This window comes from Protopterus annectens, chromosome 1.part2, assembly GCF_019279795.1.
Source record: "Protopterus annectens isolate FY-2018-M chromosome 1.part2, PAN1.0, whole genome shotgun sequence".
Taxonomy (NCBI): domain Eukaryota; kingdom Metazoa; phylum Chordata; order Ceratodontiformes; family Protopteridae; genus Protopterus; species Protopterus annectens.
Genome location: NC_056727.1, coordinates 506,283,594 through 506,310,246, shown reverse-complemented (window position 1 = coordinate 506,310,246; position 26,653 = coordinate 506,283,594). Strand labels below are relative to the sequence as shown.

General features: G+C 40.3%; 1 protein-coding gene across 1 annotated transcript in view; it reads right to left on the bottom strand.

Moving 5' to 3' along the window:
• Positions 1-502: 502 nt before the first annotated feature.
• Positions 503-26,653, bottom strand: part of NPHP1 (nephrocystin 1) — a 1,368,595-nt gene continuing 1,342,444 nt past the window's right edge. The window contains exon 20 of the mRNA XM_044057279.1: positions 503-1,244. Coding sequence (XP_043913214.1) covers positions 966-1,244 — 279 coding nt within the window. The 3' untranslated portion in view covers positions 503-965. The remainder of the gene's footprint in view (positions 1,245-26,653) is intronic.

Below are 26,653 nucleotides of genomic sequence, written 5' to 3'. Positions count from 1 at the left end.
TAGAGTTGGCGAAGGTGGATGAGTTTAAATACTTGGGAGCAACAGTTCAGAATAATGATGAGTGTGGAAGAGAGGTGAAGAAGAAAGTACAGGCAGGATGGAGTGGGTGGAGAAGAGTGTCAGGAGTGATTTGTGACAGATGAGCACCAGTAACAGTGAAAGGGAAGGTCTACAAAAGGGTAGTGAGACCAGCTATGTTATATGGGTTGGAGACAGTGGCACTGACAAAAAGGCAAGAGTCAGAGCTGGATGTGGCAGAGTTAAAGATGTTAAGATTTGCACTGGGTGTGACAAGGGTAGACAGGATTAGGAATAAGTATATTACAGGGTCAGCCCAGGTTGGACAGTTTAGAGACAAAGCCAGAGAGGTGAGATTGCGTTGGTTTGGACATGTGCTGAGGAGAGATGCTGGGTATATTGGGAAAAGGATGCTAAGGATGAAGCTGCCAAGTAAGAGGAAAAGAGGAAGGCCTAAGATAAGGTTTATGGATGTGGTTAGGGAGGACATGCAGGTGGTTGGTGTGACAGAGCAAGATGCAGAGGACAGGAAGAAATGGAAACAGGTGATCCACTGTGGCGACCCCTAACTGGGAACAGCCGAAAGAAGAAGATATTTGGCGTTCTTCCCAGGATTCCACTGGAAATGTGTCTTCCCAGCTGGACATTTTCCAGTTAAATATTTATAATTATTTACTTAAGTCACCTCTCATCACTTGTTGTGTGAATGTGTCCGCTATCTGCATTAACATAAAGAGAAACAGAGATATGTGAGAACACTGGCTTTTTCACTGCTGACCGCCACAACATATGGTAATGAAACTGAAAAAAATTATTCAGGTGACACCCACAGCAATTCAATTAAAGCATTTTGTAAGAGGTATCTACGGAAAATTTGTTTCCTTCACAGTATATAAAACTCATGAACAAGTGACATAAATTCTCAGCTGCAACGTTTTCCAGATAATTTACACTGGGACAGAAGCTGATCTTCCAAGTCTTAGAAAATCATAAGAGACATCTGAAATATCAAAAGCCTCATAGATGTTTTCTGCTGATAACAGAGCAGAGAGAGCACTGTTCTTCTCACGAGTCTTCTCCAAAAAGGCAGCAATAAATTTCCAGCGAGAAATGTCAGTCTCATCATCTGCCCATTTGGCAGGTGGTAATGAGGTAGAACAAAGGAGAGGATAGGCACTGTCATGGTAGACCAAGATAAACTGAGACTTCAAAAATTCATTATCTCTCTGAAATTACAAACAATAATAATAATGAAAATAACAGCAACAATAATAATCAGACAATATTATACTAGGTTTTCATATTTGAACATGCTGACTAGGAATGAATACAGTGTGAATACCTAAAATGTATGGATCTTTGCATAAGAATGCGTAGAACAATTAAATTTATCTAAGTCGCATTACAGCCATTTACTCTGTTCAAGAACTCAATGAATTTTGCTTATAAATCTATAATACATTACCACAAATAAATGAATTCTTACCATATGACAGATGATATCTTTTCCACCAATCACAGTTTAGTATAATTTTTTTCAGGAATTCTCACATGCAGAGATGACTGCATGTCTGCGACTTTGCACAATGGAATGTCATATGTAGACTACATTAGCAAGCTTATCTTGTACTGTCAACAGTTTGTCCCAATGCTCCTAGTAAGCATTTCCTTGCAACTCAAGAAACCACAAAGAGAATTTGGCATATCTAACATGCAAACATGATACGTCAAGTACAAACCTGGCCAACCTACAGGGAACATTCTCCCTGCCAAAGCCAGTTGAGGAGACTGGCCCTCAGGAAGGAACAAACAGGAATATTCTGACCCATCAATGAGAGTTCTCACCATAGATCAACTGATATGGTAAAAGCACATCTGTCATGTCTATGTTTAAAGACACTTTTTGATGAGTCCCAACCTGAGCAGAATCCCAAGCATTACAACTTATATGTGTTATTGGGGATGACAAACAGACCCAGAAACAAGCATCCAGTCAGCTATTCAGCACTACAAAAACAAAACCAGACCTCTGCTCTGAAGATCAGGAATCATCGAACAAGATGTTAGAGACAGAAGGGTCTAGGCAGCTAGCCCTATAGGGCAGGTCATAAAACACTAATGGTGGAAACTCTCTCAGACAAAAATCCTGAAGGAGATAAGAAACTTAAGTGTACAGGTAAAACCCCACCAGGAAGAGGTGAGCAAGAAATGGCCTCACCCATCCAAGTAAAACATGGGTCTGGTAACTGCCACAAAAGTTCAATGCCCTCTGTCACCATGGGTTAATCAAAGATGAAAAGGGAGACGTACACTTCCTCCTTCACATCCAATAAGGAAGTCCAAAGAAAGAGCCACTGGCCTTCACTGAAGGTGTCCACACCAGGAGAAACAGCAGTTCTCCAAATGAGAGGCAGTCTGTTAGCAGGCCTTGAGCATCAGGGCACTCCAATGGTGGCTAGGTTATAATGCGAGTATGGAAAATACCCCTGTATAATAGGCTTCTTGTTCCACTTGGATAAACCTGAACTATTCACCCAGATGTTCAACCTCCCTGTGAAAAACATGCTAGGGAAAATCTATTTATTTACTGAATTTGTTAACCAGGGTAGAGTACTGATAACAACTGACCAATTTCAGTTTCAGCCTGGTTCTCTCATGAAAATGAAGGTAGCCCAAAGACAGAGTTCCTGGCTGACCTCAGCCAAGTTGTGACCTTGCCCTTCATCCAGGAGCCAAGGAATTGAGCCACCTGTGGCTCCAGAAGGGATCAAGCCCCAACTAAGAATTTCTAGCAATGTGGGAAACTCAGAAGAAGCTTCATATTTTTTCTGGTCCCACTAGGTCCCCCAAGGATGATCTCAATGCCTGAATGATGGACTGCATTGTTCCAGCTCATTTTACAAAAATGATCCCAAGCACCAAGCACAGAGAACTAAAAAGGTAGGGACTCTGGAAGGGTAAGAGTCAGCTCTACCCAAGAAAGAGACAATCCAACTGCCTATTCTGTTCAAGGAAGGGAGAAGGGAGAGAGATGACTACATCCATTGAGGTAAAAAAGGGAGAAAGGCAACCTATCAAATGGGCTACACTCACTCCTGAGTTGGGACAATGAAACTGCATTCCCACCCCAGAATTCAGGTTAGACCCCAATTCTATGTTGACTGAAGGCTGGTGCTGAACTAATGAGAACCTAAACTAAGAAGGCTTGAGACAGAAGCCCAAGGAGAACAGGTAGATTTCCCTGATGATAAACAGCCTCACTGCTCATTCCCTCAAGACTCAGGGGGGCTCTAAATAAACCTTCCTTGCCCTTGGTATGTATCCACAAACAGATGATCATTAATCATCACAAATTCAGTATTGGCAAGATGATCACTGTGACCATTTATGCCACTGTGTACAACTGTTCGACCCTAGTTTTAGCAGTCTATAGCATCTAAAGCAATAACAGGCCACAGTTTTTGTCTACGGTGCATATTCTTAGCATGGTGTTTGACAATTTCTTACCTTTAAGGACAATGTTCAGTGGTTGTCAAATCATCCTGCTATTATTTGAACAACATCTCTTTGATTAAGCATTTGATTCCACCTACCGATTTGTCTACTATGGTTGATGCTTTGATCTCGCTACAGTTGGACCACTGCAGTCCCATTAACCTATGCCTAAGAGACGTTATGCTTGACCTATTAGAACTGGCGCAGACCTCTGCTGCCTGGCTACTAAATGATGTGCCTAGAAACTATCACATTATGCAGGTTCCCAGAGACTGCATTAGCCATCCATTAAGTCTCACAATGCTTTAAAACTCTAGTTTTGTATTACTTATCCCTACATGATTTGGGGCCCCCTTATCTTAAGGAATGTGTCAGCTAGTACTAGCTTTTGTGCACTCTTCATTTGTATTCACATGGATTAGTTGAGGTTTCTTGGGTCCACCTCAATACTTCAGGGTCGCATGCCACTGTGCGTCAGAGGCCCTGTTTGTAGACTGTCCTCCCTGATTGGTTAGATCTATTCCGATGCTTGATGATTTCAAGAAATTGTTGAAAACATATCTGTATGACCCTAATCTTCCAAACCTAACTGGTTGCTGCTTGATGATTTCTACTGTATCTTTAATTTATAATTTTGTGTTAGTGCTTCTCTATTGCTGTCCAAGACAATCCTTAGGAAAGCGGTGAGGAGACCCCATGTCAAGACCATAGTACTTGCTAATCAGGGTGTTCTACAGAAAAGGGATCTGCACTAAGGCACCAAGTCATTCCCTACTGAGATCCTAGCAAGAGATTCTTGAAATCTTGTAAGGTAAGGAGCTGGAAAGTTGTGGGGATGGGCTCCTGGATAAGCAGCCTCCAGCCTCCCTAATGCAAAGCACCAGGAAAACTGGCCTCCTCTCCCCATCTTCTTTCCAACTAAAAATGTGTTATTTAGAGGAAAGCAAAAAGACAGACTCACTGAAGTAATGGAGGGGGGCTCATCTTAGATGTTTCCTCTGGCCACTCACCAGATGCGCCCCTTATAAGGTCAGAGAAATATAAGTCCTCTTCAGAAGATTTTGATACCTGGCTGCTCACTGAGGGGGGCATCTGCAATTCCTCCTCTAATTCTTATGTCTAAAGTAGAATGAGTAAAAGAGATGGGGAAACTGGCCCTACAAAGCAGAGGCAGATTGCTTCCCATCAAAGAAAACATTATGCAGCGAATGCAATCCCTAACCAAACAACCCAGTCCCATCAAAGCAGAGTCCAGGAGAAGGAACCTGAACTTATTTCCTACTCTGATGAGTATGGCAAGTCCACCTGTTCAGGTACACAGTGTGCGACTCACCCTTACTAGTGTGCCTGATGCATCAAAAAGGAACTGCTACAGATGAGGACCAACCAGGACTGCCAGAAAAAGGTCAGGAAAGGCACAAAAAGTCCAAGATTCAGCATGGTAATTAAGGTCTGCTGTTCTTAACTCAACAAACAAGAATCAAAACCTAGACAACCGAGGCTTTAAGTCCCAAGAAGATATAGGAATAGGCCTTCCTACACAACCTAATCACATCCTGTGTCAACCTGTCTGCTGTCCTCTTGGGGTGTCATAAGTCCCCCTCCCCAAGTCTACCAAAACACATCCTGCAGATGCTTACTAAGAGTAACAGTCCAACCTGAGATGAAAGCCATTTAGCCATCCAGAGAGTATAAATCCAACCTGACAGAGAAGCCAGTTAGCCCTCAGGGCAACTTACAGAGAGTAGTAGTATCTCCTAGTTTTCAAATTAACATCTTTTAAGGCTGAAGCTAAAGTAGGGACAAGCAAAAGGCCTGAAGGATCTTTCACAAGGACCCCTCAGAGGCAAAAGAGAAAACCACAAACTGCTCCACACCTCTCAAGAGGAAGTGCCCTATAAGAATCTCAAGAGCTACAATGATTCAAAAGGTCTTGCCACCTTAAAGAACCTACACTATCCCTTCAAATGCCTAAATAATGCTCACCAAGGAAAATAACTCATACTCACCCTTAGCATTAGGGATCTGGATACAATGAGGCTTGAGGGATGCTGGTGTCAGGTATATGATTAAGATGAGTGAGATGTCAAGATAATATGGATCTCTATATGGCTTTGTGTACTGAAAGGTACAAGTGCAGAATCAGCACACGTCTGTACTAGGCCTGGTGTAGGGATGCAACCAAGGTCCCTAAAGATGAAGTGACAACCACAGCTCTAGATCCACCAAGAGTCAAACAAATGACTAATCTCACAACTGTGCCATAGTACCATGGTGTTGGCTCACCCTGCAAATCGTTTTTCACCAAGGATGACCAGTTCAGTTGGGCTAAGGGGAAAGCAATAGAAGAAAAAGCCTCAGGCATGAGTTCCCCTGAAATGTGAGTGAATGACTCTAAAGGCTGTTCTCTGTGATAAATCTGGATGAAAAAAGGAACAATCTGATCATGAACAGGAAAGTGATGCTGACATCATAGTACAAGTTCCTAAAGATTTAACAGCTACAGTGTTGCAACAAATACAGGTAGAAAATGAGGATTACAAGAGAAATATGTTATTGTATAAGGAGACTGTGTTCATTTTAAAGTTTGGGACTTTGATCCCATATGGTTTAAATGTAGATTGTTGTTGGAAATGTGTTGTGCAGCTTTAAAAGCATGCTTTCAAGTTATGTTGGTTAAATATGTATTAAATATTTAATATTGTTTAATTATATAATTGATGAATTGTTTTATTGGATACTATGGGTATAAAAAGTGAATCAGCATTACTTTGAATTCACTCCTTGAAGGCTAAGCATTAGCCGAGGCACTAGAGTGTTTCGTAATAAAACAGGATTTATTTGACTACAAGTTGTTGGTTTTTCTTATATTCAACTACTTTTGTCGTATGGTGGATACTGAGTTTGCAGTATGTCCAGTGATCCTGCTATTAATTTGCCACGTATATTTAGAGAACAGTCTTCCATCTCTTTGCAGCTAACTATGGATGGTTTTGCGAGATCATATCCAGATAGGAATCAGGATGGAAGTGCGGTATCGGCTAGTAGCAGTGGTGAAGGGCGACCTGCTCCAATATGGAAGAGGTTACTGGAGGAGACCAGAGGTAACCATTTTTCTAACCCATTTACGGAGGTGGGTAAGCGTTCCACTGCCTTCTCATCTGAGACAAAAGTTTTGTTGAATAAGATGGAACAATTGTTGCATAAAGAAATGGCAACTCAGTATAACAGGATGTGTTTACAAAGATATGTGGAACTAGATATAGCTCCGAAAGGGCTTAGAGCTATGAAGTTCCCATCTATGCCATTTGATATGTTAAAGTCAATGGAAAAAGCTTTCAAACAGAGATGGGAAGCCGCAGCTCAATGGTGTGCTACAGAATGGACTAAAATATTGTTAGAACGAAATGAGGTAAAACTTTTGGACTTTAAAAAAGACATTAACATAGTGTGCAATAATTTGTTAATGTTGGTTGAAAATCAAGGTTTGAATTGGGACTGCAAGACATACAAGATAAACTTGTGGTATTAGAGAAGACATTGTGTGAACAAAAATTGTATAAATTAAAAAGAGACCTTAGAGACTATGAGAGTGGTACAGCCTTTTTTAGGCCGACGAATCAGAAAGCTAGGTCTCGGGTACGTTTTCAGGAAGGGTTAAGTACAACAGAATGGGAAATGTCCTCAGCCGACACCAGCCAAGGTCAGTGTGACATGGAAGATGAGTGACTATTTCCTGCCCTTCCACAACCTAATAATCCACAATATATACATAATAATGTTCGTCCCAACTGGAGATTCAATCAACAGAAAAAACGACAGTATGCTGAATACGAACAGGGATAGTACAGAGATGAGCCGAATCACCGACAATGGAACAAGAACAACAGAAAAAGAACTAGATAGTACTAAAAAGTTTTTTTATGATACAACAGACTTAGTATTAAACCTATCCAATAGTACGTTAGATGAAAACTGGTTAGCTGTTTTGAAATGTGGTTTAAAATTTGTACCCACTGTAATGCCTAGATTACACTGTTTTAAAATTGAGTTGTTTAAAATGGTACGAAAAATGCATTTATGGCATTTTTTTCAAATACATCAGGGTGTTCAGCGTATAAATACAGAAGTGGTGTTGAATGCTGAATATAGTGATGAAGAACAAGAAGACGTTTCAGATGCCTCCTTTGTTTCATGTGATAGTGAATTGAATGCCTATTGTAATTTAGATACATCAGATATTAAAGTGTTAAGTAATGTTATGCCACCATTTAATCATGATGGCATCAAAAAAATTTATTCTATGGTGGAATTTGAGCTGGAATTGTCTTTTAAGTCATTTAATAAACGCAATGTTGAATATAATTTAGCTAAGAACAAATGGATGTCTTTAAAAAAAATTTCAGAACAGAAAGAGTTTGTGATTAAGCCCTCAGATAAGGGAAACAAGATTGTTGTGATGCATTACTTACAATATAGTAAAATGCGTTATGAATTACTTAATGATGTTACTATTTATGAAGTAGTAGCACAATATAAGTTAGAGGAAGCTACAAAAAATATACCCAATTAATTAATAAAGGGTGGAGACTGGGCTATTGGTTTGAATCAGATGTTGAGGAAAAAGTTGACGTGATAAATCTGATATGGCATATTTTTATTGCCTACCTAAAGTGCATAAACAAAAGACAGACCCTCCTGGCAGACCCATAGTCTCAGCTAGGAAATATTTTTTACATGATGTAGGTACTGTATTACATAAATATTTGTTGAGGAAAGTGGTTTGTCTCCCATCATACATTAAAGATTCTTTTGATTTTTTTAGGGAAGATTAACACATTAAGATGGGAGAAAAATATGTTTTGGATGACGTTAGATGTTAAAAGCTTGTATACCAATATTAAACATAGTTTTGGTATGGAAGCTCTTGAGTTATACCTAGATGATAGCCCAGTGGCGCATTATGTAATGGAATTAGTAAGATTTAGTTTGGAAAAAAATATTTTTGTTTTGAAGACAAAAAAAAGTTACAAGGAACCTCTATGGGTTTGTCTTTTGCCCCTATGTATGTAAATCTTTTTATGGGGACGGTTGAGACTGAGTATATTTATACACATTGGTTTGTTAAGAAATATGTAAAGAAATATTACCGATTTATAGACGACTTGTTTTTTTTGTGTGATGGAGGTTCAGAATTTATTGAACAATTTATAACAGAGTTACATGAAAATAGGTTCAACCTGCAATCTGATGGTTTAAATGGGGAAATAAGATCTCTTTTTTAGATATAACGTTAGAAGGAAAAATTGGTGAGTGAGTTGCCATTGGGCTACATAGAAAATTTGATGTAGTAAATCAATTTATGTTGGGAAACAGTTGTCATCCCACCCATACTTTAGAATCATTACCATACTGTGAATTTTTGAGAATATCTAGAATTTGTAGTAATAATGTTGACTTTGAAAAGGAGTTATTTAAATCAGCTAATATGTTTAAAATGAGGAAATATAACATAGATATTATAGAGAAAAGTATGGAGAGAGTTAGAAGGGATAGATATACTAAAGATAATAATGAAATAATATATAGACATCCAAAAGAAAATTTAAAGACATATGAAGATGTAAATAGTTTCTTTATAGTTAAATAAATGCGTGGAGCTCCCAGCAGAACAAACACCTTACAGCCTCGGAAAAAAGTAAATATAAATCGGTAACAAAATAGGCTGACAGGTGACCACAAAGGTTCAAACTACTACGTGCATAAAAATAAAATAAACAATGTATATGGTTACGAGCAATAAAAACTCTCCTTTAAAACAGAATTAATTTATTTGGCGTACTCCAGGTAAGCGTTTCACAAATGCTTCTTCAGACCGTTAAATTTCAAAGATACAATCAATTAAACTTTTATATCACTCACGTGATAAACTTTAAATGTGTGCATATCAATTAGATATTTAAAGAAACATCATGATAGCAGATAGCTCTATATGCTCTTTATATACTTATGTAAACTCTACATTGATCTGGTGCAAAATAAATGCATACCTATCTAAAAAACAATACAAATATATTAAAAATCATTTGAATTCATAACAATATCTAATGATTGGCACATATAACTAAACAAAATATATAAGACCTTAAACCATCTGCCTCTTATGAAGTGTTACCATAACTTAAAAATGCACAAGTTATATTTAAACTAACAGAGCGCATTCATATAAATTAGTCTAAAATTCTTCACTGAGATATAGCTTATTAAACAATATTATAATCATTTTCATACAAATCGATGGTCACATCGAAATCAGCATGATTTTTGCTATGACCTTTATCGCCCTCCAAATCAATTCTAATGGCAGCATTGGGTCTATAATCCAGTTCTATGTTGCCGTTAGTACCTGCCATGTCTCTGTTGAATGCTTAAAGAATAAATATAGATAAACAAATGCGTGGAGCTCCCAGCGGAACAAACACCTTACAGCCTCGGAGAAAAATAAAAATAAATCGGTAACAAAACAGGCTGACTTAGTATTAATAGTATCAAATTTGCAGCTGCTGCAACATTTAACTGTTTAACAGAAAGTGTAGTCTATGCTATAAAATGTGGATGCAATAAATTTTATATAGGTCAAACAAAGAGAATGTTTAAGGTGAGGTTACTGGAACATCTAAGGGAAATCTGATTAAATAAAGAGGAAAGTCCCTTGGCTCAACATTTTAAATTATATCATGACAGTGTTCCTAAAGATTTAACAGCTACAGTGTTGCAACAAATACAGGTAGAAAATGAGGATTACAAGAGAAATATGTTATTGTATAAGGAGACTGTGTTCATTTTAAAGTTTGGGACTTTGATCCCATATGGTTTAAATGGAGATTGTTGTTGGAAATGTGCTGTGTAGCTTTAAAAGCATGCTTTTAAGTTATGTTGGTTAAATATTTATTTAAATATTTAATTGTTTAATTATATAATTGATGAATTGTTTTATTGGATGATATGGGTATAAAAAGTGAATCAGCATTACTTTGAATTCACTCCTTGAAGGCTAAGCATTAGACGAGGCGCTAGAGTGTTTCGTAATAAAAGAGGATTTATTCGACTACAAGTTGTTGGTTTTTCTTATATGCAACTATTTTTGTCGTATGGTGGATCATAGTACACCACTCTGGCAGAAGAAGCTGAGACTGTGCTATATCTCAGGCCACAATTCCCCCAAAGAACTGGGAAATGGCATTTAACTGAGCTTCTATTAAGTGGGAATGATCTCCATGCTTGTGATACCTGGGAGGCCATGGAAACAGTTTACTATCAAAATAGTGACATCCCAATTACCGATTGATGACATTGCCCAATAATAAGTTTGGAAACTGTTTTGCGGAATGTGCAATATGTCATATGTTCAGAAGCCCAGAATCAACATTCGACATTTCCTGACACATTCAACTTCTGCCAAAACAGCTTTAGAGAAATCACAACCAATTTTACTGTTTTGATGGGAGGCAAGCCCCCCCCCCCCTCCAATTACATATTCTAACTCCAGGATCACACTACAGTGAGGAAAAAGGTAATTTTCCAAGCCCCACTGTAGTGTGATTCAATTAAAAATACTGATGCTTGAAACAATGAATGCAAGCTACATGTTGACGTTTTGGAGTCGACAGGATTTCCAGTCACAGTATTGAACTTTTGCACTTTTACCCTCTACCATATAACTAACAGTAAGGTAAGTTTCACTATTTTGATAGTAAACCCATGGAAACTATATACTTACAACTGGATAGACATAGTCCAAGCAAGTCCTTACATCATATTGTGAAGTGTCATAAATCTGGCCCACCTACTGAGTAAAGATGATGACCCTACAATTAAGCTAGCAAAGAGCCTTCTTCTACCATTCGACATTTCCTCTAGAGAAGAATAAGGGTAAACATATCTTTTGGGAAATAAAAAGGAAGTCAGAAGAGAAGTAGGAACTTTCTTGCAAAGACTGCACCAATCAATATTTGAATTCCTCCTCCCTCCAGACTTATTCTGGTATGCTGAGGCCTGTCATAGATCCATAGGCATCATGGGGGCACAGCATGTCTTTGCATCTGTCTGAAGGGAGCTAATGTACAATCTACTAACTTTCGTCCCTCCTTCAGTGCAACCTGATTTGGTTCAGAGTGAGTGTGCAATGTGAGCATGCAGCATATTGCTTTGCCTCCACAGTAGCTCAGGCAGGCCCAGTTCCTACCTTGTGGACCACACTTCCTACAGCAACATCCTCATCCTCCACCAAGGATCACGGCAAGCAGACTCCTACATAATGTCCACCCCCCAGTACACGGCACACCCATCCCTCCCTTCCACTCCATGAGTTACCCAGCAGCTCATCGAACCTAAGTCACCTGGGTTGGAATCAGGGCATTATCCCTCTATGCCACCACAGCAGCATTAGAATGTATTCCTAGTTTAGGATTCAATCCCATCCTGAGGATGTCAAGGCAAATTTATTAGATTCTGCTCTGGATACCTAGAATCTGCTTGGCACTGCTGTCGCAAAAAAAAAAAGGGAAGCATCTCTTTTATATTTATGTTCTTGCATCTGTCCTTGGTATCCCACACAATTTGCACATTTGTCCCTCTTGAAACTGCTCCCCAAGCAAAGTCTGAGGCACCTGTGCATGACTGACTGCTTTGGAAGATGGACAGAGAATGGAAGTTCTGGACTTAAGGATATTTGCTGTCTCCACCAACTGATTTCCCTTCTGACAAACCCCAGCACTGGGATTTGAAAAGACAAAGGCTGCTGGTTCAGGGACCAAAGTGACTTTAGAGCCTGAAGGGGTGCAAACAGCTGCAGAAGACATGGCTAATCCTCAATCCATAGTGGCTGTAGGTGCTCTACCAGAATAATCTGGAGTAAAACATGAATGGTCTGAGGAACCAGCTTTGACCAGTGCAGTCACTTACCTGCAGCTGAGGCAAATGGTTAGCCTACTGTGGTGACAAAGGTTGTTTGCTTAACTTTTTCTTTTTGTGGCTGGAAGAAGAACCAACCTTGGGACAAGTAGTTTGTCATTAAAAGCCACTTTTTCTCAAAAAAACACAGTAAAAAAAGTATCTTTCTCATGTGGAGTCTTGCGAGAGGTATCAGAAAATCACAGACACTGTGAGACCTAAAATCCTGAGGTACTTGCACTTGCAGTGACTGAAGTCTGAGTGGAAAACATAAGAAACAGATCTAGACAGAGATCTACTTTTTTCCTGTAGAAGAGAACCTCTCTGAACTGGGCTGTCTAGCTGACATCTCATGAACATAATCCTATAAGAAGGAGTCAAAAAAGACTTTTGAATTTTCTCTTGAACTCCCAGCTTGTATAAGAGATTTCTCACTCAAGTAAGAGATTCCTGACACTATGAAATAGACTCTGTAAAGATAAGCAACTCATAAATATGGAAAAAGTGTGGATATCCTATAGGCTGCAATAAACTATAAGAGGAACTAGACACTTTGTGAACACACTTGATGCAGCGGATAGTCCAAATGGTAAGGCAGAGAACGGATAATGTGATCCAGACACGCAAAACTTTACGAAATGCCTGAAGTCTGGATACATATGAATATGATGATAGGCATCTTTTAAATCTAGTATTACATGGAAATTGAATGAGAGAAAAAGGGTAACAGGTTGTGCAATGGCACCATTTTGAACTTGGTCAATATCACAAAGAGGATTAGGAAAGAAAAATCCAGAACTGGCCTCCAAGCATCTTCTTTCTTTTATAATAAAAATATCATTGAATAAAAAATCTGTTCCCCCTTGGGAAGGAAGAACTAGTGTAATCATTCCATAGGATGGTATGTGATGAAGGACAGTTGGAAATAAAACAGTCTGATCTGGTGGATTAGGGATTACCCCCTGGAAATGAGGAATTTTCTCTCATTGTTATCTGTAACCTTGATGATTTTCAGAACCCACTTGTCTGAAACTACTTGCTGCCAAAGAGGAAAGTGGAGATTCAGACATTCTGGAAGGCAAATGAGGCTGCCTGGTTGGAGAAGTGAGTGGAGGGAAACAGGTCCCTTAAATAGTCATTTTGACTTTTGAGCTGTCCATGGTTTTAGGAGATTCCAGAATTCTTTATGGAACCCCCATGCCATTTCTTATTGAATGCCTGTTTAACTGTATTTTTCTGAAACTGTTTGTTTTTGCCAAAACTGAATGAAGAGTTAGAGAATCCCTTAGAAAATGTACCCCTTTCATCACACTTTTTGATCACTTCTGCAGCAGATGGACCAAAAAAAGTAAATCTCTATCCAAAGGAGAATTTAGAATCTCATTTTTAATATCATCTGAGGAACGCAGTCAGGCAAACTTCCTCAAAAGAGGACCACATAGCCCTGAAAGAAGTTTAACGGAGTCATACAAACATGCACTGTAAACAATGAGTAGTGATTTGTACAACAGAAGACACTAAATTATTTAAAACAGATTTTTCTTCATACAAAGAAATTGCTGCCAAAATATTACTGACACTTTCACAATTACTCAGAACAGACTAACATATGAGCCTGGCAATTCAAAATTCTGAAAATCAAAGTTGCAGAAACATACATGTTTTCCACATGCATATCAATAATATTTCCATCCTTGTTAGAAAGAGTAGGATTGGAATTAACCAAATGTTTAACAGCAGTAGAATTAACTAAAGCTATAGCTGCTGTTTCAGGTTTGGGAACAGTATATAAAAACTTAAAGGCCTGAGGAACTTTATACATCATATTTGCCTTTTCATGGGCAGCTGAATGACTATCAGGAAAATTGCAGGCAGTAACGCACATATCCTCCAAATCTGACAGAACTGGAGGAATAGGTGAAGGTCCTGTAAATTCCTTCTGCAACAGCTCATGGTATTTTCTGAAGGACTGAGAAACCTCAGTGTTTTCCCACTGAGAACACTGGCACATTCATGAAACAGTCTCAGAGAAAGAGCCCACCCCCACAAAGAGAATCAGAAATTGAGCTCTCCTCAGAATCTGAATCAGAAATCTGAGGACAAAACCCTGTATCCACCCCTTCATCTTGCTGTCCAAATTCAGAATCTTGAATCTTTAAAGGAAAGGAGGTATCCCTCTTATTTTACCAGAAACCACCTAATAGGAAGGATCTATAGCTTGAATTTAACCCTGAGCCACACCCAGTAAACTATTCCTGTCCAAAGAAATTTGAGGAAGAATAAATATGTTTCAGTTTTATGTTTCTTTTTGACAGGAAAATTAGGGACAGCAATATTTTTAATGGCAACAGCAGCTTCCCCAAGGATGGGAACAATATTCTGACAAAACAGGGAAGCCTGTGATGAGTGATCTGTGGAAGCAGCCTTGGCCACAGCAGTCACTCACCTGCAGCTGAGGCAAACAGTTAGCTTGCTGTAGTGGCAAAGGCTGTTTGCTTAACTGCTCCTTTTTGTGGCTGGAAGAAGGACTGACCATGAGACATGTAGTTTGTTCTATGGTCAAGTCGAAAATGCTGCCTCTTCCCCTGAGGAAACAAGCAGCATAAGCAGCATAAACTGGTAAAACTTCAAAGTCATTAAAAGTCACTTTTTCTCACAAAACACAGTAAAAAAGCACTTTAAAACATGTTCCCAGCCCTAAAAAGTAAAATAAACACAATTCTCCTCAGAAAAAAATGGTTTTCAACTACTTTAAACTGACAGGAAAAAGGTGTGCTCCCATGTAAAAGTACAGTTAAGTCTCATGACAGTCCATTAAAACACTTAACTCTTAGCTAAAAATAAATTTCCTAAGCCAGAAAGTGCAACATTTATGCAGGATATAACCCATATAGCTAAGGCTACTGCAACAGTGATCAATATGATGTCTGTTTATTACCCTGTCTGGCTATAACAAACATTCATGATGATTGTACTGCCAGTCTATTTGGCTGTAACTCTGCTAATATGTTTGTTACTGTATTTTGAATGAAAATCATAAATGCATTTTGACAAAAAATGGTTTCATATCGGTTTATATTAGCCAATGAAGTCTATAACTGGATACAGTACAATTAAAGCATACATATGCAAATATTCAATTATACAACGACCCCCCCCATTAATATTCCAAAACGTGCACGCTGACCAATCAGTTGTAAATCTGAGTTATAGTAATGGAAAAAGGTCCGGTCACCCAGACTTTTTCCATTAGTATAACTCTTTTTTTTTTTTTTTTACAGCAACGGAGAACGCAAGATCTCCATTGCTTGTTACAACCTGTCTCGCCATGTTAAACGAGTTTAACATGGCGAGACAGCTTTTAAAAAAAAGCAATGGAGCATCTCCGTTGCTTTTTTAAAAGTTGTCTCACTATGTTAAACCCATTTAACATAGCGAGACACTTTAAAAAGCAACGGAGATCTTGCTTTCTCCGTTGCTTTTTCAAAACTGTCTCGCTATGTTAAATGTTTTTTTTTTTTTTAAAGCTGTCTCGCTAACATTGCGAGACAGGCTGTAAAAAGAACAGAGATCTTGCTTTCTCCATTGCTTTTGCCCACAGCTCTGATGTACTGCGTAAATATACGCATGCACAGTACATCAGAACTGCCGCAGAATACACAGACAGCTGCGGAAGGGCAGCAAGGAGGCATTATACAATGCCATTATTTAAGAAAAGTAATTATTTTTTTTCTTAAATAATGTCATTGTATATAATAACCCACTTCTAGGTGTGGGTAATGCTGGATTTACCCACGGTTGGCTTTGTTTGGCCACTCGGGCTTCGCCCTCATGACCAAACCACACCAACCATGGGTAAATCCAGCATTACCCACACCCAGGCTTGGGTTATTGCTATAATAGTTACACTATATGTCACAAAAGTACTGATGTAACAATTGAAAAATGATGCCTGTCCTTTGTGGTGTGTATTTTAAAAATGTTTTTATAAATGTTTACATTAGCCTGCAAGTTAATGTTAAATGAGATGCACTACATATGTCAAGTATTCATTACTTCTGTGGTGTTAAAGATTTATATCTGATAGTCTGAGATGTATTATCTGTGTAGTACTCCAACAAAGACATTTCTCTGAATTTGTGCAGAGCTGATAAAGCAGAGTTAATCTCCTGGCTGTGTTTGGATTGTATAACCATCTGATAGAGAAACTAAGTATACTTTTTGCACTTCTTTTGTACTGTACAGCAACTATATATTTGCTTTGTTGTTTGTGTCCTGTTTTGTCTGCACTGTTTGGTTTTCCCACCCAAGAGTTGTAGTCAAAGTTGGTGAGTTTAGAATTGCCCACCCCTGCTGTTATTTTGATTCTGGACACTCCTCCCAGTCCCATCTCATTTGACTACTCATCTGAGTGCAGTGAGATCATTTGGGTAGGACTACCCCCTTAGTTCCTTAATCTTGTACTATCACCTGTTTCCTCCATCTCCACTTAAAAAACAAACAAAAAATTTTACACTTTATTCAGCTGCTTGTACTGTAATTTTGTTCTTCCTACTTTATTACCTTATTTTGCTGTGTGCTCTTAAGTGTTCAAGTGCTTTTATTCTGCTGCATTTATTACTGCTTGTTAGTAGCCTCATTAAATGTATCTGCTATTCTAGCATTTTATTTTGGTTTTAGCACTTGTGCTTCAGGTGAGTTACTTTACATTTAGCAAGGTACATGTGGTTTACATTCTTGTGGACAAACCCTTATCAAAACCCTCTCTCCATAAGTACGCTCAAGCATTCGGAACACTATGTCTGGACAATTCCCATTAGTTTCTCCTACCAGCCTGGTTGACATGGGCATACTGAGACAGTGCAGCAACTGCCTCATGTTTACTGACAGCCCTCTTCTCCTAGCACATAATTCTTCTACTTGTGAGAAATGCATGTACATCAGTAACCTGGATCCATGCTCTCTCGTGCCACAGCCAGTACTCTTGACAAAGAGGAGACTGTGAGCACAAACACCACACCATGCACTTCACACAGCCAAGCACAAGAAACACCCACCTATGCAGAGGTCCTCAATAAAAATTTACCTGAACAGCAGAGACCTCCAAAACAGACTAACAAACACTCCACACACAACACCAAACACATCGCACACAGCAGACAACACATCAGTGTCTCAAAAAAACAGGCCATAAGGCAAAACAAAAAACATCACAACCCACAAGGCATAACAATAAATCACACATACTAGTCATTGGTGACTCAATTGTGAGACACACCGATGTCCCCGTCACCAGGCTCGACAAGGAGAAGGTCATGGTCAGTTGTCTATCTACTGCCAGAATCCCCCACATCATGCATGCACTTAAGTCTCTCCATAACAAGTACAAGTACAAATCTGTCATTGTCCATGTTGGTTGGACTACATGAAAAGAGACATGGAAGAGCTCTCGGATCATGTGGCCCAGGCAGGTATGACCCTAGCACTGAGTAGCATCCTGCCTTCGCCCAGAATGATGCCAAAGTATAAGGACAAAATGGTTGACTTCAACAATTGGCTAAGCTTCTGGTGTCATTCAAAGTGGATCCAGTATCTGTCTGCCTGGGACGACATGATCGACACACCACAATGCTTTGCCAGAGATGGTCTGCACCTGTCACCCCTGGGATTCAGGATACAGGCTAAGGCTCTTGCCTTTTTTAGGCAAAGTTCAAAGGACAAAACCACCACCGTAACAAGTACAAGCATGGAAAATTTGAATGTAATGCTACTCGATGCTAGAAGTCTAAACCTCAAAATGCACTCTCTCGAGGCACTCCCAAAAATGGAGAACATCGATATCTGTGCAGTAACTGAGACCTGGTTCAAGGCTCCAGAGAGCACCCCTGCAATACCAGGCTACAACTCTTACCACACTTTTCGGCCACCAAACCAGGACCAAAACACTAAAGGTGGAGGAGTGTCCATATTCATCAAAGATATTCACACCAACAGGCTAGTTGCCCAACACAAAGCGTCTGAAATTCTCCAGGTGCAACTAACACTAGGTAAGACTGCAATCCAAACTGTAGCTTGCTACAGATCCCCCACCATGCCCCAAGATTCTCACTACACCTTTCTAAACATACTGGAACATATTAAGACACAACCAAATACCCTAATACTGGGTGATTTCAACTACCCTGCCATTATCTGGGAAAACAACTCGTATACCAACACCTTTGGTCAACGGTACTTTGAATTTATAAACTCCAATGCCCTGGATCATCTAATCCATAGTCCTACCAGGGGCTCCGATATCCTAGATCTGGTCATTACCAACATGTGAAATCAATGATCCACATCTATGGTCACCTCCTCATTGGTCAGGTCTGACCATAAGCTAATCACCCTTGACATCCACATCCCTCCCCCTCCTCCCAGTAAGGAAACCTCTGTAAAAAAACTTCTCCAAAGCCAACTTCATGCTACTCAAGTCAGAAGTGACAAACTTCATGACACCCATGCAGACGGGAACTGAAAGTTCAACTGCTGAATCCTACACTAAGGCACTGTACGAGCACATCCACTCATGCATGAACTGAGCCATCCCAAAAAGAACCAAGACACTCTCCTCCAAAAAAAGGAAGCCAATCTGGTGGTCCCTTGCCAACAAACATTACGACAAAATGAAAATGTTGCAGAAAATAGGAAAATCCCAGGATGCAAAAAATTTTCAGCAAGAAGCTGATATCCCTCATAAAATCCTCCAAAGTTAGTTAGGAAAATAAAATTGCCAATGATTCCAAAGACAACCACAAGGTATTCTATAGCTATGTCAAGAATCTAAATGGCAATGCTCGGATCTGCTCTGCGCTACAACAGAATGGCATTAAAAATACTGATCCCAAGGATATTACCAATATCCTGGCAGATCGATTCAGTGCCAACTTCACCCCCCCTCTCACCCAATAAAGGGACCATCTCAATACCAAACGATTGCCAAATTCCGGTAATAATGGCCACACAGGTCAAAAAACACACTCTCCAAAGCTAAGAATAAGGCATCCATGGGACCAGATGACATCCCGGGCTGTGTACTACATGAACTAAAAAATGAAATGACACCTCACCTAAGTGTCATGTTTAATCATAGCCTCACCTCAGGCTTTGTGCCCACTGAGTGGTGCACAGCTACAGTTATTCCACTCCACAAGGGGGGATCCACCTTGGATCCTGGGAACTACCGCCCCATCAGTCTGACGAGCCTGATCTCCAAGGTCATGGAACGTATTATCATGGAACTTATAAATAAAGACATTGGCAACCTTCAAACACTGGACCCCACCCAGTTTGGGTTCATGAAGGCCCAACCTTGTTGCCTGAACCTGACTGACTTCTTTGAATCAGTCTCCGGAGCTGTGGACGAAGGTAAGGCAGTCCACATAGCTTATCTGGACCTCACCAAGGTCTTCAACACCATCCCCCACTCTGGAATCATAGATAAACTTACTAAGCTGGGCATTAGTCCCTACGTCACTTGATGGGTTGCCAACTGGCTTACTGACAGAACCACAATGTAAAAGTAGCCGACTCCAAATCCAACTGCAGACAACTGACAAGTGGAGTACCTCAGGGATCAGTCCTGGGACCGCTCTTGTTTGGCATCTACTTCTCTGAAGTACAGGCCAACACTAAGGGACTCTGGTGGACAGTGGTCTCACCTTCGATAACCACATCGCCACAACAGTCAGGAAATCCTTCTATGTGGCACACCCCATCACTAAGGGCTTTTCATCCAGAAAAAAGGAGGTCATTGTCCCACTGTACTCATCCCTCATTAGACCCATTATAGAATACAACGCTCCATTTGGTATGTACCTCTCAAGACATCTGCAACAACTAGAAAGGCTGCAGAAATACCTCACTAAAAGAATCACAGGCCTAAAGCAGATGCCCTATGTTAACCGTCTAAAAAAACTCCAGCTATACTCTGTTGCATATCATCTAGTCAAAGGCGATCTCTGCTTAACATACAAGGCCATGTCAAACCCAGAGCTGTTGGACATGCTAAACTTAAAGAAATCCCAATCCCTCTGAGCCACACACTCCAGGGACCTAAACCTTGTCATCACAATGAACAAAACATGCTGGAGGGATAGGTTCCTGACCCAGAGACTCCACAGACTCTGGAATAGACTGTCCATACATGTTAAGCAGAGCACCTCTTTCGCTCTCTTCAAAAGGAACCTTGACGATTGGATGGGAGACAGGAGATTCACCCGGGGATCACATCAGTCACCCTGCTAGACAGGGGGTCCAGGGAGGTAAATATTGTGGGTAAAAATAGCCAGGGAATTGTTATGGCTAGGCTTGTATAGGCCTTAGGGCTGATAGCCTAATACCAACTTATGAATAACTTCAGACATACCTCCCTGGACTATGTGAAGAGAGACATGACTGAGCTCTCAGAGTATGTGTCCAAGGCAGGTATGACCCTAGCCCTAAGCAGCATCCTACCTTCACCAAGAATGATACCACAATACCAACAAAAAATAATTGACCAACAATTGGCTTAGTTTCTGGTGTCATTCCAAGGGGATCCAGTATGTCTGCCTGGGATAACATGGTCAACAGCCTCGATGATTTGCCAGAGATGGTCTCCACCTGTCAACACTGGGTTTCTGGATCCTGGCCAAGACTATCGCCTCCCCCATTGTGCCTTTTTTAGGCAATCTCCCAAAGACAGCTCTTTCAACATAGAAGATCTGTCAAAAAGCAAACTGAAGGTCATGCTGCTTAATGCTAAAAGCCTTAACCTGAAAATTCACTCCTTGCGCTGGAAAATGCCAATGTCTGTCCAGTCACGGAACCTGGGTCAGGGCTGCAGAGAGCACCCCTGCCTTAACAGGCTATACCTCATTTCACAACTTCTGACCCCAAAATTAGGTCAGGAAGACTAAAGGTGGTGGAGTCTCTATCTTCACTAAGGACAGGCACACCTCCAGACTGGTTTGCCAACATGATGCACTGGAACTGCTCCACGTGCAACTAACAGCTGGCAAGACATCCATCCAAGTTATAGCCAGCTATAGACCCCCCCTCCAGGACTCAGTATACCCATTCCTCTTACCTGGATCTACTCGACTCCATTAAGGTGCCCCCTAACAACCTGATCCTTGGTGACTTCAACTAACCCACCATACACTGGATGAACTATTCCTGCACGAATGCACTCACTCAATGATTCCTTGACTTCATAAATTCTAATGCACTAAACCAGCTTGTCTCATCCCCCTCAAGGAGAGCTAACATTCTGGACTTGGTTCTCTCCAACATGGCTGACTGCTGCACCACTCCCATAGTATGTTCTTCCCTGGTGAGATCAGATCATCGGACTGTCTCATTCGAAGTTTCTATCCCAAACAACCCCCCCAACCATAATCAAGCTAAAAAACTTCTCAAAAGCTGACTACAACCTCCTAAGGGAGGGTATCTGTAGCTTCACACCACCGCCCCCCTCAAAGGATGCAGACAACTATGCTGAACAGTAAGCCAATGCAGTATACAAGAACCTGTACAACTGCATGAACTCAGTCATACCCAACAGAACTAAAACATGCTCCTCTAGGAAACACAAACCTGTTTATTGGACATCCTCTATCAACGAGCTTTACAACAAAAGGAAGAAACTGTTGTCCAAGGGTATAAAGGAACATATTCCAAATTGGAAAAACTCCCTCCTTAGCCTCAACAAGCAAATTAGATCACTAGTGAAAGCCTCCAAAGCCAATTATGAATCAAAACTAGCCTCTGAAACAAAAGGAAACCACAAAGCCTTCTTCAGTTACATCAGGAACCTCCATGGCAAAGCCCAAGTTTGTTCTGAATTAGTACTTAACAGTATCACTTACACTGATCCTACTGACTTAGCCAACCTACTAGCAGATAGGTTCAGTGCAAAATTCACCCTTCTGTCTCCAAAAAGGCCCTTTCAACACCTCTGATACTTGTCCCGCACCTCACATCTCCATAGATCAAGTGAAAAAGGCCTTATCCAAGGCAAAGAACACAGCTTCCATGGGATCTGATATATCCCAGGCTGTATTCAGCACCATCTCCAGCAAGAACTGGCTTCGACATTGAGCAGACTATTCAACCACAGCCTAAGTACAGGCTTCATACCAACAGAGTGGAGAACTGCCATTGTCAATCCCTTGCACAAAGGTGGTGTCAAATACTGACCCTAGAAACTATTGCCTCATTACCTTGACAAGTCTGATCTGTAAAGCCATGGAGTGTATTATTATGGATTTCATAAACAAGGACATAAGCAACTGACCCCACCCAGTTCGGATTCGTCAAGGGCAGATCCTGCCTGTTGAACCTGATTGACTTCTTTGAGACTGTCACCAAGGCCATGGATGAGGGGAAAGCAGTACACACAGCTTACCTTGACCTGGCCAAGGCCTTTGACACAATCCCCCACTTGGGCATCATCAAAAAGCTAACACAACTTGGCGTAAATCCCTATCTCATCAGGTGGGTGGCCAACTGGTTCACAGACAGGACCCTCAAAGTCAAAATAAGCACGTCCACCTCCAATAGCAGACCTATCACTAGTGGAGTTCCCCAGGGATCTGTCCTGGGACCCCTACTACTTCTCAGAGGTCCAGGCAAAGACAAAAGGTCTGTGGCTGACCAAGTTTGCAGATGACTGTAAGTTGGGTGCTGTCATTGACTCCCCAAATGATGTTAACATACTGCAAGAGGGTATCACAGCAGCTAATGACTGGTGCCAAAGTCATGGCTTCAAAGTAAATGCAAAAAAATGTCTCATCATAACATTCAGCAAAAACACGGTCCCTACTGATTAGCACATCAATGGCAACCCCCTATGCACACAACCTGTGGTGAGAGACCTAGGTACTCAGGTAGATAACAACCTCACATTCAACCATCATGCAGCGGCAGTGGTCAGAAAAGCCTTTTACTTGGTTCATCTCATAAGTAAAGGGACTGCATCCAGAAAAAATGAGGTTATTACCTCTCTATACTTTTCTCTCATTAGATCAATAATTGAGCATAACACCCTGTTTGGTATGCACCTCTCCAAACATTTGCACCAACTGGAAAGACCACTGAAATACCTCACAAAGAGAATCCATGGCCTCCAACACCTGTCCTATGCAGACAGGTTCAAATCACTATCACTCTATTTGGTATCATACAGATTGCTCAAGGGTGATCTGTGTCTCACCTACAAGGCAATCTCGGACACTGCCCTACTAGAGATGCTCCATATCCGTAAGTCTAACTCTTCATGCATTACCCACTTGAAAGACCTGAATCTAATATGCGACATCAACAAAACCTGCTGAAGAGACAGGTTTGTCTCCCAGAGGCTGCCCCATCTCTGGAATAGACTTCCCATACATGTCAAACAGAGCATCTCGCTGACCCTCTTCAAGCGCAACCCTGATGAGTGGATTGGAAACCACAGATTTGTCCCAGGGGTTCCACCTGTGTCCCTCGGTGACAGGTGCTGACTGAGGTTTCTTTTTGGGGATAAACTCTTGGCTAGGCTTGTAAGGGCCCCAGGGTCATTAGCCTAGTAATCTCCTATGATCCTATTAATGTTACAGTTTTTCTAAAATCTGCTTATGAGACTGACTATGTATACCACATAGGTACCAATATTTCTGACAAGGAACTAAAAGCTACTTTTATGGATAAAAAAGCAAATTAGCTTCTGAAGCCAAGAAACTATACATCCTTCTTTAGTTATTTTAGAAAACAAAAAAATAACACCCGGCAGTGTTCTAAACTTACACAAAATGGCACCACACAGTCAGACCCAGTAGATACTGCAAATTTTTTTTTACATATGTTTGAAGTTTTATAACTTTGAACATTTAAATTCGATACTTTAATGTTCGAAGTTACATATGATATAGACCCTATATATATATATATATATATATATATATATATATATATATATATATATATATATATATATATATATATATATATATGGATCTAGTACTTATGGCCGAAAGCATAAATCACTGAACTGCAAACAACCAAACACTAACCACCGAACACTAACCAACTAAATCATACTAGTACGAAAATACATTCCACCGAATCACTAATCACCGAAAACAGCAGAGTGCAATTAAGTGGTAATCTGGTAATTCACACAGCCATTAAGGTTACACGTATCAAATCATCACGAGTGAACTAGCACTACCATGCTAAGAGACATGGCTGATATGTGTAGGTTAGCGCCCGGTGTCCTGGGACAAGGTTACAAAACTGAAAAGTCTCAACAAGGTGGAGAAATACTAGTATTAGACGGATATGTCTACCAGTTAGAGCAAAAGACTAAAACGCGTAAATACTGGCATTGCAAGTATAAAATTACTGGTAAATGTACAGTTAGAGCCATCACTATCTCTGTAACGGATGGTGAAGAGCTGGTGAAATCCGGTGAGCATTCCCACGCAGGTGAACCACAAGAAGTGGAGAAATATCGCATTAGAACAGAGTTGAAGCAAAGGGCATCCCTTTCCAGAGATACACCATGTGTCATTGTAGACGATGCTGTAGCCTCCCTGGAATTTGCACGATGCTTCAGACTGTTAAGCGTGTCCGTTCTAAGGGAAGACGTGGTGTAAATTGTATTGCATTAAATCTATTCAACTTTGATGTCACCCAATTCCCACTTAAAAATGGTGTATTCCTAAAACAGTCCTGTGAAGATATGAGCAATCATATCAAGGTGCTAGTGCTGACAACAGATGCAAATTTGCAAGACATGACAGCCACAAAGATATGGTTAATGAATGGCACTTACTTCAAAAGAGGTGCAGAATGTAGGCAATTGTACACGATTCATAGTGTTGTCAAGTACAGTGCTTATAGCAGGAGTGTACCCCTAATGTACTGCTTAATGAATCAGAAGTCATTATGTGCAAACAATTTAATGTGGAGATGCATTTTTGAGTTCTTTAATGACCGCAAACTACATCTAGAGATCTCATTTGTCTCGTGTGACTTTCAGCCTGCAGCCATTCAAAGCATAAACCGCAATATTAGTGGAGTGGTGTGCAAGGGTTGTTTCTTCCATTTTGGAAGAAACTTTTGGCGGAAAATTCAGGGTTTGGGACTGGCTTCACTATACAACTCAGACATTCACTTGCAGCAATGTGTCAAGCAGTTGGCAGACTTAGCTTTCCTACCAGAGGATAAAGTCATGGACACATTTGTTATGTTAAAAGAGCAATTTCCTGTAGTGGGCAAGCCGCTCTTAAAGTATTTTGAGGACTGGTATTTGATAGGGAAGCCTAGATGCCTTAATACTAGGACTGCAAATTCTATCAGATTCCCTCCACTAATTCCTGTGCAATTCTGGAACATCAGTGTGTTAAATGAGTTAAACCTGCCCAGGACCCAGAATGCTGTTGAAGCATGGCACAGGAGGCTTTGCTGTATAGTAGGGAAGCATTTGTTTGATGTGTACAGCATTTTACAGGCTATTAGCCGTGAAGAGAACAGGGTGGATGAAGTACGGTGTAGGATGTGTGCTGCATGTCCACCTACTCCAAAGAAAAGAGCCCTTATTCGTCGGCAAGAGCAATTCCAGACTTTGTTCTCCAATAGACAAGAGTACACTCCCCTTGATTATGTGAAAGCAATTGCTAATCTTTTGCAAATATGAACAGAACGGGACTCTGTTTACACTTCATTATCTTGTTAAAAAAAACATATTAGTAAAACTTTGTGCACTGCATTCTGTATTTATGTCTTGAATTCTATCTGGTACCTGCCGTTGTGTTCTTTTCGGTGATTAGTGATTCGGTGGAATGTGTTTTCGTAGTGGTGTGTTTTTGTTGCTTAGTGTTCAGTTGTTTGCAATTCAGTGATTTATGCATTCGTACTTTATATATATATATATATATATATATATATATATATATATATATATATATATATATCCAAAGTATGAAGAATCCTCCTCATCCCCTTGTTTTTGAGTTCAGCAAAAAGGAGATTAATAGACTGACCCAAGGTAAACTCTGAGAGCACTTTAGGCATAAAAGAAGAATTTGTTCTCAAAGAAACCCTATCCTCAGGTTAACTCACCATACGACCTTGTAACTCAGATATTTTTCTAGCAGATGCCAGAACAATGAGTAAAACA